Consider the following 12774-nt stretch of genomic DNA (forward strand, 5'->3'; position numbering starts at 1 on the left):
CACTGTAATGGGACTAGTAATGCTTTCGCATTATTATCGATCATAACAAGAATCCAGAGTTATGCTCAGCCTTTAGAAGCGATAGCTTCACTCTGCTGTAGGTTAAACCGAGTATCGTCGTGTGTGCAACACGACGGCCATGACTCCGGAAGGTGGTGCCCAGGGAGCAACCTAGGAGGCAGGTGGGCCACCTGAGTCACGTGACCTAGTGGCATCATCACAACCTGCCCACCGGATAGTCAGCAAACTGTCCACCGTGGCAGGTGGCAGTTAAATTAATGATTGGTCGCTTGGCGAGAGCATCCTGGGCCGCACAAGGCCCACCGCTGGGAACACCTGCCATCGCAGGGTAACGGCGCATCGCTTAGCCGCTGCACCACTGCGCCATGATTGGTATGAGGACTCACACTGATCTATGAATGTAAACTAGGGAATGGCATACTGGGAATTAACCCACTACGCTATCGCGTCATACCCTTAAGGCTGAGCTTAAGTGTCTCCTTCAATTTTTTTTTCAACTACTTCAGGTGCGTACGTGCGTGTGACGCTCCGGATCGGCGTCTGCGACGCCACGTTCTTGATGTCGAACGTGTTGTTGAACTACGCTGGATCGCTGTTTGTCTTTTTTTTTTTTGAGTATGGCTGCGTCACTGGGAATACAAGAGAGAAACAGCGGTCACGACTGCCTGAGTGCAGCTGATTTTGCCGCTTCGGGTCTCATAACAGCACCGTCCACAAGTCAGTGACAGGCATTTGATGAGTACGATGACCTCTTTGGATCATTGAAAAGCAAGCGCTCACCGCATTAGTTGACATTTCTACCACCCACGCGCTAGCAGATGTCGGCAACTATAGGCAATTAGGAGTTGCAGATGTTTAGAAGGATGCTTCAAGAGTCAGCTGGCTACGCGATGAACACGCATGTGATAAGGCGGATACTTGGGGAAGCTTTTCCTTCTTAAAGAAGGAAAAACAGCGCAAATGCATGTGATCACGCATGTGAAAAGCTCTGAACAAGCATGTGGCCGTACTTTGAGATGTGAAAACTGTCTATGATGTACAACTTTGACCAAATCAGCTAAAATAGAATGTATACTGGAATGGCTGACATCGACTAACTAGAGCGTCCAGGATATTGGGCTCAGGGTTTTCTTCACTGGCATGGTGAACCGGCAATTGAAAGATCAACTCCATCTCATTCAACCATTCAGTCAACATGTATAGCGTGAATGCTAGTACAGTCAGAAAGAGAAGAAATACGGCAGCTTTTCCCCCTTCCTTAGTGCACTGCACTTGAAGGAAGGAAGGAAGGAAGGAAGGGAGGAAGGAAGGAAGGAAGGAAGGAAGGAAGGAAGGAAGGAAGGAAGGATGGATGGATGGAAGGAAGGAAGGAAGGAAGGAAGGAAGGAAGGAAGGAAGGAAGGAAGGAAGGAAGGAAGGGAGGAAGGAAGGAAGGAAGGAAGGATTCTTTTACCGCGGGCAAAACGCCGAGCTGCGTGCTTTGACAGAAAACGCGAAATCGAAAACGACTATTTCCAGAAAGGCTGGATATGAGCTCTATGTGAGCATGACTTAGGTCGGCGCACGCACCTCATCACACGTACACTGAGTGTGAGTGAGTGGACGTGAGTGTGAGTGAATGAAAGTGTGAGTAGCGATGAGTAGTGAGTGGACGTGAGTGGACATGAGTGATGAATGGATGTGAGTGGTGGATGGACGCCACAGGCAAGTTTGCCGCGTGTGCTTCGCGACGACGGTATCCGCTTGGCTATTTTCATGTTGTTGACAGCTGAGGGGAACAAATATTCACTGCTGAAGGCGCTCGAGGGCGAGACAGCATGAAGGCAGCGTAAGGCTGCATGCCGATGTCGTTGGACGACCAAAGCAAAGGATTCCGCTGGCGCGGGAACGGCAGTCTATCGTTCCTGCTCACCATAGCCAAAAATGTGACGAAGGCATAGGGGAGCTCCCCTATATAACTTTTCATAAACAGGTCGAAGGGTGACGGCATGTTGGACACAGTACTGTACTCGTAGAACAAGAAAGAGTTCAAGATTAAGGTCCCCCACGCTCTCCTCAGAGCACAAAAAAAAAAAGAACGGTTTTTCTGAGGGTCGTGAAAAGGCCGCTGTCTGCAACGTGAACAAGGAACGACGACGGCGGCAATTTGGGCTAATGAAATGGGCTTGCGAAATGACGTTTCGTTTCATCTTTGTGTTTTCAATATTGTAGGTGGACATCATGAGGAATCCTTTGAATCGGCTACTATGATTTCCTCTAAGAACTTCTGGATATGTCTTTATTGCAGTAACGTCCGACGGTTTCAGAAGGTCATGCACTGAAAAATGGCTGACATACGGATTCTTCCACGAATGACGTTTCCTCGACCAACGACGCGGCGGACTACGGGAAAATAATTAGGTGCAGCGCCTGCACGCACATGCGCACGTGGTCTCCGCACACACCGGCCTCAAGCGAGAGCACCGCGCTGGTTTTTCAAGCCTCCTTCAGAGAGGGATTATGTGCAACGCAAACAACGCACTGCACGTCAGGTGTGTTCACAGATCGGTCACGCATACCTGCTCTGCAGACGAAGCCAGCCCGGCTCTTAACTTCACCCTAAAGAGTTGTAATGGTATTGATAATGGCCACTCCCCTTTGGATCCTTTTACCACGGGGCAGATTTGTACTTTCGGCCTGTTCCCGTGAGGATCTCACTCGATATTAAACAAAAATTCATCATCAAATTAAAATTCATCATCATCATCACCACCACACCGAATGATGGAACTGCACACAGGGAGACAACTCCGGCGCCGTCTCTGTCTGCTGTCCACTCCTTGCGCGAGTCACAATATGACCGCACAACAACAAGTCCAAATACTGTACGCTTGAACGTGATGCTTGACATTCGAATGCGCAGTATATATTCAGGCATCCCATGCAGAGTGTCTGGATTCTTCCACCAGCACCGTTAAAAAAATAGACATGCAGGCCGCAGTTATGTGAAGCGTCTTGTATAATAACATCTGTTTGAAAACAAAGGCGTTTCCCACAAACATAAGTTCACCTCCGGTACGAAGTAAAGCCTCGACCAATGTGTATGTTTTGCAGCGACAGCTGTTAGGCTCCCGTTCCTGGGTTTCATGTATGTTAGTACTAGTAGTAGTAGTGGTCGGCGTAACCGGCGGGTGGTTGGCTGCCTTGGGAACCACTCGGATGGAGGTTACCGTTTACGGAAGAGGGTGTGACGAGAGTGGAGGAATGTGTAACCGAAGGGGAGGGTGGTTACCACCATAACCCTCCGGGTTTACCGGCGTTATAGTTACCGTAGAAGGAGGAGGAGGGTGGTTATCATGGAAGGAAGAGGGTATGGCGAGAGCGTAACCTGAGGGCGGTTAGCACTAGGGCCATCTGGAGGGTGGGTACCGTAATATGAAGAGGTTACGGAGAGAGTGGAGGAATCCCCAACCAGAGGATGTTTACCGTGATGGATGAGGGTAGGGCGAGACCACAGGAATGCGTAACAGGAGAGGGTCGCCACGGGAAGGTTGGGCTGGTTACCATGAAAGGAGGCGGGTGCGGCGAACCGGAGGGTTGTGGTGGCGTTGACCTAGAGCGGCGAACTGGAGAGGAACGCTATAAGAACGAGTATGCGAGGGAAACTAAAGTTGTTCTCGTATTCTCTACCTCAATATATCGTGAAATATAAATACCGTAACAGCTGTCGCTGAATCTCCCGTTTCACAGTGGTATATGGCCATCCCGTGAGTTTTTTGTTCGTATTTTTTATCTCTTTCTGTATTAAGCGATGTTACATTCGATTGTTTTCTCTTGATCGGGGAATTTCCGGCCCGAAAATTGGGCCAAAAAGGAAAAGGGAATATTAGTAATTTTCAGGGATTCTTAAAAGCTGGCAGGGAGACTAAGGTTTTTCTCCTAGCGATAACACAACTGGCTCGATAAATTTCTAGTCGAAATCAGGAGTCAGAAATGGGTTTGGGCAGGGCATGTAAATGCGAAGGCAGGGTAATCGCTGGTCTTTGAGAGTAACGGAGTGAATTCCAAGAAAAGGCTAGCGTAGCAAGGGGTGGCAGAAAGTTATAAGTGGGCTGATGAGATTAAGAAGTTTGCGGGGACGGGGTGGCCGCAGCTGGCAAAAGACAGAGCGAATTGGAGAGACATGGGAGAGGCCTTTGCCTTGCAGTGGGCGTAGTCAGGCTGATGATGATGATGATAAACTATGCCGTTAATGCACCACATAATTGACGGTCTAGACGTTTAGATTGTCTGCTGAACATTAATATAACGAAAAATAGGCAGTCTCATATCTCACATCGTCTCTCGCGTCTCGAAGCTTATCTTTGCGCAACGGGCACAAATCTGTCTCCGTTGTCGCGTACCATGGGTGCCGCTGCATCAGCGGTACATGCGATGCGATGTGCCGGTCATCGTAATCCCATGCTGGCGGCTTAAATACAACAACATGAACTTCATTAGTGCCCGAAGTTAGGGTGCCGACGGATAATCATTCTGGAAGTAAATGCGGTAGTCACGCTGGTATCTGATATTACCCGGAGCTGTAAGTGTCGCGTACAGTCCCGATCATAATATTGCGGAGCGCGCTTCGGTGGTCGAACTCTTGTCACGCACTGGTGCGCTTATACGCATACAAAAAAAAAAAACATCATATTTCTTCTCAATACGGAACGCGTGAGAAAATTTCAAACGCCGAAGCGTTCGTAATATTTTGGCCGCACCTGCACATACAAGTTTCCCCACGGGGCACCCGTTCTTGAAACAAGAGGTGGAGCACTGAACAGGAAACACGCCGATGAACAGCGAAGATTAATGAAAAAATACTGCAAAATAACACAGAAAAAAATGCTGAGATTTTCCAAACTATTGCAGCAGCAAAAAAAAAAAAAAATGCTCGAGATAGGGATCTTGGGGGTCTCAGTAAGGTAGTTTTCAGTTACGGCATGAAAACCGCTGATGATCTGACAGTTCTCAGAAGAACGGTTTTGACGACGTCCTCGCTGTCAAGAAAATTAAATTCTCTCACGCACTGAGTCCAGTTGATTATCTATCTGTGGCTATATCTGTGGTTGCCATGACTGGGCTGCTGTCTCGTTTGGTACGATGACTGTACGGCGTTCGTGAGCCAGAAAAATCCACCGAACTCTAGCGTACGTGAAACGAGTTTTGTGAAAATCTGCGCAGAACAGTCCGCATTCGAATGCGACGAAGTTAAGCGCGCGCTTTTGCTGCGTTTGAGATTCGTTGCCCCTTCGCACTGTTCAAGACACGACGCCATTTCCTCCATGACTCGTGCACGTCTCATCCTGTCTAGTTTCTGAGGAACCCTTCGTAAAACCGAGTTCAGCAGACGAATGGTTTCGTTTAACCGAAGTGATGGATACATTAAGCTCAATAGCTTATTCTTGCGGTTTACTAGCGTAATCACAATTTTTGGGTTGACGAGAGAAATTAGCAAAATCAGTTCTCATAAAATTGGGTTTCAACTGCACGCTTATTCTACGCGACGTTTTCTTAGTACCATTTAGCTCCATGTAGATCACACAGGGCGGGCGGGCAGACTTCGCGTTATTTAATGCCACGGAAGATGGCAAGGTTATTTGTTCACCCAAACTTTTAATCTTGCCAATTCTCTGTCAGTTCTCTGACACCGCTTGATCGTGTCGCCGCATTCCATTTTGACCTTTACCTCGACGCAGCTCTACCTCCCTTTCCTTTTCCTGTTGGTATACTTCCGCGCTACACACCGACGTTGTTCGGCGGATTACTCGCCCAAGCCACACAACACTTCAAAACGACATTCGCGCAGCGTCCTTTGCAATCTGCATTACACGGTTGTGCAACCTCATCCCGGCCAGGAGGACGCGCGCCCCGTTCGACCAGCTGCTTGCGGACAGCGGCCGACGTACTTTGCGTCGCCACGGCCAGGTGTCGCCAGCATCCGCGCACGCTGCGCTCACGCTGTAGCCGCCGCAGCGGCGGCGCGGCGGCGAGCGGCGGAGGGGGCGCCACCGAGGCTGCGCACGAGCAAGACGCAGCGCGCGTCGAGGAGCGGTAATCAGGGCGCTCTCGCCTAGGATGAGATTCCGCGAGACCTTTCATCTCCCTTCATCCAGTTTAATCAATATGGCTGCCCCGACACCAACAACACGATTCAGTGACAACTACGAGCTGAAAGAAGAACTAGGAAAGTAAGTACAAACTGGCTAACTGCTTCTCAACGGCTTTGCGAACATTTGGCCCGCCTTTAGACGGGGCAACTGCTGCCGCAGCGAGCATAGGAGCGCAGCGCTCCGATGCGCTCTCCTCCTGGGGGCTCCGATGCTCGGTCGGCGCCCTTGCCAGTCGCCCGGCCGTTGCACAGGCCTGGCCACGGTCAAGGCTGCAGTGGTCCGTGCTGTTTGGTTGCTGCTTCTGCACCGGCTCTGATGCCCGTGCACCTTCCTTGGGCTGGACTCACCGGCAGCGCCGTCCTGCTGCCACGACCCGCCGCCGCAGGTTTCTCTGGCGTCTGGTCCAGAGAAGCGCCAGAAAATAGCCTCCTGTCTTAAGGACTCAAGACCCTGTGTTGGGTTGCACTCATGCGAACAAAATTTGCTCGCGCGTTCTTGGCCCCTAGTTGAAAGTGTGTGTGCTTTCTCGATTTCGTGGGAGTGAAATCTTTGTAACCGCCGCGGTCCCCCTGCGCTCATTGTACGGCGGGGCAGCCCACGATCAGGGGCTCGGCCCACCCTCGGCCTTGCAATCGGTTATGTCGGCTTCCCACCGGTCGGCTCACAATGACGCTATTGCCGCATCGCCGGTGCGCTGGGGCGGCCACATTATCTCATTTCCTGCGGATAAACGCCTCATTCCGCAATCGATAGTCTGTCCTAGCCGTTAGCTACCACCTCCCGTGGAAAAGACCAGCTGCGCGTTTTCTCATTCGGACGCATGACTGGCTAGCTCACCGGTTTCGCTGAAGCGAAAATATGTGGTGCTTATGGCTCTTGGGGAGTAGACTACTGCTTAATATGGCTTCTCAAATCAATTTGTTATATCGACTGCATAGCGGAGCTCAGGCGAAACTGAGCGCGCTAGTGCAGTAAATTCATCTTGTGGCGCGCTGATTCATGGCTAAACGTTATTATTTAGTAGGGTCTGCATTGATGAGTGCAGCTTTAGACTCTGATCCATAAGCGCAGGCCTGCAAACGGCTGGAGTGCTGTTTTTGTGATAGCTCTGTCCATGTAGTCATGGCCATAGCTATGACACACTGTCACAGGGAGTTGCTAGCCTCTAGCAGTGACTAGCAGAAGCTGATTCCTTGGGTTGTTGGTGTTCCGTTTTTCATTTTTAGAAATCATTGGTGTGTGCAAGTTGCCTGAGCAACTGCTTGCAGCATGTCCATTTTTTGATTGCCTCTGATCACACAGTACTTGGGAAGTCTTTCAGTGCGACAGGACATTTGTATTTTCAATATGCAGCTGATGCACAGGGACCATTAGCACAGTTGACAGGTTAGGTCAGCGTAGGAAAATGAATTGTTAACTACAGCACTGATTGTGTGCAGTGTTTCTGAAAGTAATTGAATTCGCAAAGCCCGCATTCAAATTCACTGGGGCCATTCACAAACTTTGGGTGACGAGAGCATTTGTGTAGTGGGTTGACGCATGAAATAAGTGGACAATGGGCAAAACGACCTGCAGTACAAGGGAACACAGTTTTGCATGGTCAGATGACTTGGTAAAAGTAAAAAGTAGAAAGACAATCTGTGGTATAGTTCATCATACTCAGTTACAGATGTCTGTACTGTGTTGAAATTGCGCAAAATGCCATGTACTTACTCTGCGACGGCCTGCCATGAGTGCAGTTCTGGAAACAAAATTTGGTCAACCGTTGGCATCACATCAGTCGTCTGCAGTTACCTCTGTCGCCGAAGTAGTCAACTTGCTTTTTTCAGAAAGAAATTTAATTATTCTGAATAGATTAGTTGTGTAAAACTGTCCTAGCTGTGTGCTGCTTGGTGTCTGATAATGTCATTCGTATTCAGAGGATATCATGTTTAAGCAAAAGTAGATGCATAATGCTATTGTCAAGAGTGCAGCAGCACACATGGTTATGAGAAGAAGCGGTAGGGATAGGCTTTCCAGCATTGGCTTGACTATATGTCATAGTTAACATGACTTGCTTTGGCATTGCTTTTCAGGGACTGCTTACATTATGCTCAATGTGAGCTTTCTTTGACACCTTTAATTCCTTGACCATTATACATGCACTTTGATTTTTGTCCACTGCTACAGATCCAGTGGTCCTCAAAGGTCATGAGGAGGTGCGTCACTCTTGAGGATGCCAAAGGTCATTTATGTACTAAATCTGGTAGAAGTTGGCCGATGCTCATAGTGGGAAGCAAAAACTGTTCAGTGCCCCCCGCCTTTTGTGAGGAAAAAGGGGCAAGGAGACCTGTGGGATGTTTTGAGGTTTTCTTTCCCGCCAATTTCAGGTTCGGATGAAGGCACAAACTTCTCATCAAACACCAGCCTTTAACGAGGAGGGACGAGGAAAGGTGAACATGCCAAGGTGGCGTGCTTCTTCGCCCTCACCCGTCAGTCCCGTTTTCTCTGGACCCTTTAGCTAGGAAGCGGTTCGTTCGGTGTCTTTCGGCGCCACTTTTCTCGCGAAGTGGGCTTCTTCGTGACGTGAGTGTAGATTGGGACTGATCCTGTTGCGCGCGCCGAGCGTCCGCCACCTTCGCGGTCCCTGTGTCAAGGGCCCTGCTTCGGCCATTTTCACCGCGGTCGGCCAGTTGTTTCTTGGCCGGCGTTTCTGTCGGTGCCTCTGACACCCGCGGCAGGAGGAAAAGTTGCGGCCAGCAGAAGCGCATTCTTTTTGCGTCTCGACCAGTTTTGCGGCTATCGCAAGGGCGTGCACGGACGATGTCGGGCCACTTTCGCTGTACGCCGTCGGTTGACCTTCCGCGCGAGGCGCTTTCAGAGCGAAGAAAAAGGGGGGAAAACCGCGAGGGCGAAGTGCCGTGTGGCGGCGGCGGCGGCGTTTAGCGAGTGGCCCGCTAATTGCTGGTGGCTTTTACGCGGACAGCTTCGACGGAGGCACTCTGTTGGTCGCCGTCCTTACTTTTGATGGGATGCAGGGCAGTTTACCCCGGCGTGCGCGGTGTGCTCAACGCTTCTTTCGTGATGCGAAAGAGCCGAGGATTGCAGAATACGTTTCTTCAACTGCGTCGCAGGGTGGCTCTTTGGACATTTTCCGAGCTTTATTATCGGAAGAAAAGGTGCAAATTTTTTCTCAACTGTTGTTTTGGCCATCATCGAAAAGCGAACTCCCTGCTAAGGTGCAGGAACGCCTACACAACGAGAAAAATTTTAAAAAGAAAAAAAACCTTCAGAATTGAGAACAGCGATTGCAAATTGTACCAGGCGTCACGCCCCACATTTAAATGCCAGTGCTCGTAAACATGTGCGTTGCCTCGGGTGTTGCTTGGGGAAGATCGCTGCGTGTTCCTACTATGCACGCGACGCGCGCGCTCGCCTGAAGCGCGTGACCAAGCGTCCGGCCGTCCGGGGTCGGAGCGCGGGGCAGGCTCGATTACCGGCGGCTGTCTGTTTGCAGGCGGCTCCGGTCATGTGTCGCGCAGTGTCTGCCTGCACGCGGACCGAAATGGGCCCCCACCTGCTGCGCTGTGTCATGGCGCCCGCCTGTCGGGACTATCGTCCGCTCTGTCCAAATATTAATTACGCGGGTCGCTTTGCGCTCGCGTTTGCTCAGGCTCCGAGCTTGGGACGGCGTAAAACAGAAAGAAGGGAAAAAAAAGCTAATGTCCAGGCGGCGAACGCCGCGACGTATGTCCCTCCCGAAGCGCTGTCGTGTCGGCGGCGCCATTCTGCTGAATCGACAGCACATCCATTCGGTGGTGCGACGGCGCGAAGCGCGCGCGCTTAGGCACACTGCGCCGTGCTGCTTTGGCAGCGCAGCCGCATAAAAAGAGACCCTCTTGTCGCACGTCGAGGGCAAGAAGCTTCGGGGCCGTCTAGTTGTAATTTTGTAGGACAGAAGCAGAACGTCCTTCGGTGTCGGTGGGAAAGCCCGCCGAGGAAAAAGCAGCAGCAGCAGCAGTGGCGGGAGCACCGCTGAAGGCTTTCCTGGGAGCAGCGCTCTCATTCGCGCGGCGGTTCGGTTTCTCTCTTCATTTGAAATTGCAGTTGTATGCGCGCACGGCGGCACATTTCTTGCGACCGAGACAACGCCCGCACGCTGCCGCCGCCGCCCACTCGCTGCGATGGCTGTGGCGTTCCCAGAAGCGCGACGTCGTCGGTCGGAATCACTGCCGCGGCGGCCATCTATCGAAGGGGGCGAAGCGCGAAACGGCTATAGTGCACCGATTTTGGTGCGCGATACAAGCCAAGGTGGGAAAAGTCAGTTGGGAGCCCTGCAATATGGTCTTCTCATGACGTGTGTTGCTCGCTGCATAAAAAAATAACAAAAAAATATGCACAGACGATCATATGATGTGATGCGACAAGCCTGCGTTAGCATTATTGGTTGTTGGTTTATGGGGTTTAACGTCCCAAAGCGACTCGGGCTAGTTTCGCTTCTGCATTGATCGCCATCCCACTGCGTCTTTGATCTTGCTGAGGGCTTCTGGTGGGTGAAATGGATGGCGGAGAGGGGCTGTAGCGGAGGCTCGCACGGCCTTGTGTGTTTGCAAGGTTGTGTTCGAGGCCTGCTAGTTCTTCCCGTTACCCGAGTCTTTGCGAGATAAATTTAGCGCGATAAGACTGTAGTGGGAACCGGGAGGGCGACGGGGCAGTGAAATCTACGCGATAAAAACTGTAGCGACATCGCTGGAGAGCGGAGCACCGTCCGACCTCACTATGGTTGCGACCGCTGCCTTATTTTTTAACTAAGGCGCGGGCGTGTTTTCTCGAGTTTTTGCAGAAACCCGAGGCCTTCGCGAGAAAGGTAACTTCGTCGCCGTCGCGGCTTTTGTCGGCGTAGCAGCGCGCTTTAGCTGCCGCATTATATGAAGTTGCCGCTTCTGCAGTATGCCAACCCCAGAAAGTTTCCCCGAACAACTACCGATGCCCTGCGAGAGATCGCGAAATAATGATCGGTTCCAGAGGATGGAATCGTTCCTGTTCCCTCGTTTTTCCTTCTTTCGCGAATAATCGCGCAACTCTCCGCCGGTGGGGCGAGCGGTTCTCCCCCCCGTTGGTTGTTCGAACCGTGCTTCTCTTCCATCCCGGGAGCGTCCTCTGAAGGACAAGTATAAATGGCAAGCGGAAGAAATAGAAGGGGCGAGAGTCGACGTTCTTCGGTGCCCCTGCGGCGCGCGGTCTGCTTCCGCCTGTTCCCGGAGAGGCGAACAATGCGGCCTGCGGCCGTTTTCTTTTCGCGAGCGCACTCGCTGTCGGCGGCAGTGGACGCCTGCGCACTGCACATTGTTTCCACGGCGAGCCCTGGAACGTCCGGCCGGCTGCTGCTGCTGCTGCGCCGGCGGCAGCGGCGGTGGAACGGCCACTGCTGCGCGCGCTAGTCGCTGCCGTGTGTGCGTACGACAGCTGTGCACCCTCTCCAACGTGGTTATCCACATCTTGAGAAGAGATAGAAAAAGAAAAAAAATCGGGGCCAGTCTGGACGTTAATTGAAAGGCGGGACTGACTCATTGTGACGTGGCGTGTTTCGTCCGAAGGTCGTGAAAAGAGGGAGGGTCGTCACTTCGTGGAGCCCCATAAGTACAGGCTAAAACCTCGCGGTCGCAGACGCGCCAGTTTTCACGGGCACTAGTTGTGGTTGGCGCGACGTTGGATTCGTCGGGCATCTTTTTCGCCGACTGAACTGTCCTTCCTCGCCCGGGTGTACGGATCAGGCTACCGAAGAGGCTAAGAAGGCTATCTTCGTGGTAATTTGAATTTGTGCGCAGAAAACTTACTGTCCCGTTAAAACGTGGCCGCTTTGTCGCCGCAGCTGTAACGTCTACAAATGGGGAGCCCAACTCGAAGCTTCTCGCACGCAAGAAACTGCTCGTGTGGGGCCGTCGTCCGTGGCTGACATATCGCAGCATATCGCAGACTTGATCAAACGTACGACCACCTCCCGACTGTGTTACGACGGTAATTTTGCAGGGACCGGTCTTCCCAACGGTGGCACACATTAGCCAGAATGTATAGCTTCCTGAACAGGGTCGTCCACTCCTAGCTTGAACACGCAAGCGTTGTGGCTGCGCTCTTCGGATGGGCAGTGCATCCGACACAGCCACACGTCGAAGCAGAGTTGCCGCGTCAGTTCAAGGGACCAAGAGCTGGTGCTTCTCGCCGTCTTCCACTTCGCTCTGGTGCGCACATGCAACGGACACACTGGCCCAGCTCCGGAGAGCGCAGCCGTGTCGTTCGCGTGTCCAAGCCAGGAGTGGGCGAGCGACCCTGTACATGCGGAAGCAGTGCGTTCGCTGACGCGGATAGTTCAGTCGCGAGGCTGTGGTGCGAAATGGTCGGGGACGAAAAGAAAGAAACGAAACCCTGTTTCCATGGCAGCGGCTCGATTTTAACCGCCCTAACGAAAAAAAAAAAAAGAATCCTTGCTTCCCTTATTTTTCGGCGCGGTTAGCGGACGGCGCCTAACGGCTCCCTTAGTGCGGCTTCGCTCTCGTTGTGACCAGTGGCCCTCTTTGGAGCCCGCTGGGAGACGCGGTGGTGTCCCCTCCGCGGTGCCGCCTCGGGGTCGTTGCTCCTGCCGTCA

At 52.0% G+C, this 12774-nt stretch overlaps 1 protein-coding gene across 21 annotated transcripts in view; it reads left to right on the forward strand.

Annotated features, from left to right (window-relative positions):
* The first annotated feature begins 6034 nt into the window (after positions 1-6034).
* CaMKII (Calcium/calmodulin-dependent protein kinase II) overlaps positions 6035-12774 on the forward strand; it is a 166680-nt gene continuing 159940 nt past the window's right edge. For 12 of the 21 annotated variants that reach the window (XM_089582797.1, XM_089582798.1, XM_089582799.1 and 9 more), the window contains exon 1: positions 6037-6230. In XM_089582797.1, the coding sequence (XP_089438923.1) occupies positions 6118-6230 (113 nt within the window). In that variant the 5' untranslated portion in view covers positions 6037-6117. Of the gene's footprint in view, positions 6231-12774 lie in introns of all 21 variants that reach the window. The other 9 variants (XM_089582790.1, XM_089582792.1, XM_089582795.1 and 6 more) reach the window with 4 other exon arrangements.

The sequence above is a fragment of the Amblyomma mixtum genome, chromosome 3 (genome assembly GCF_055824585.1).
Source record: "Amblyomma mixtum isolate Tamu chromosome 3, ASM5582458v1, whole genome shotgun sequence".
In the NCBI taxonomy this organism is placed as follows: domain Eukaryota; kingdom Metazoa; phylum Arthropoda; class Arachnida; order Ixodida; family Ixodidae; genus Amblyomma; species Amblyomma mixtum.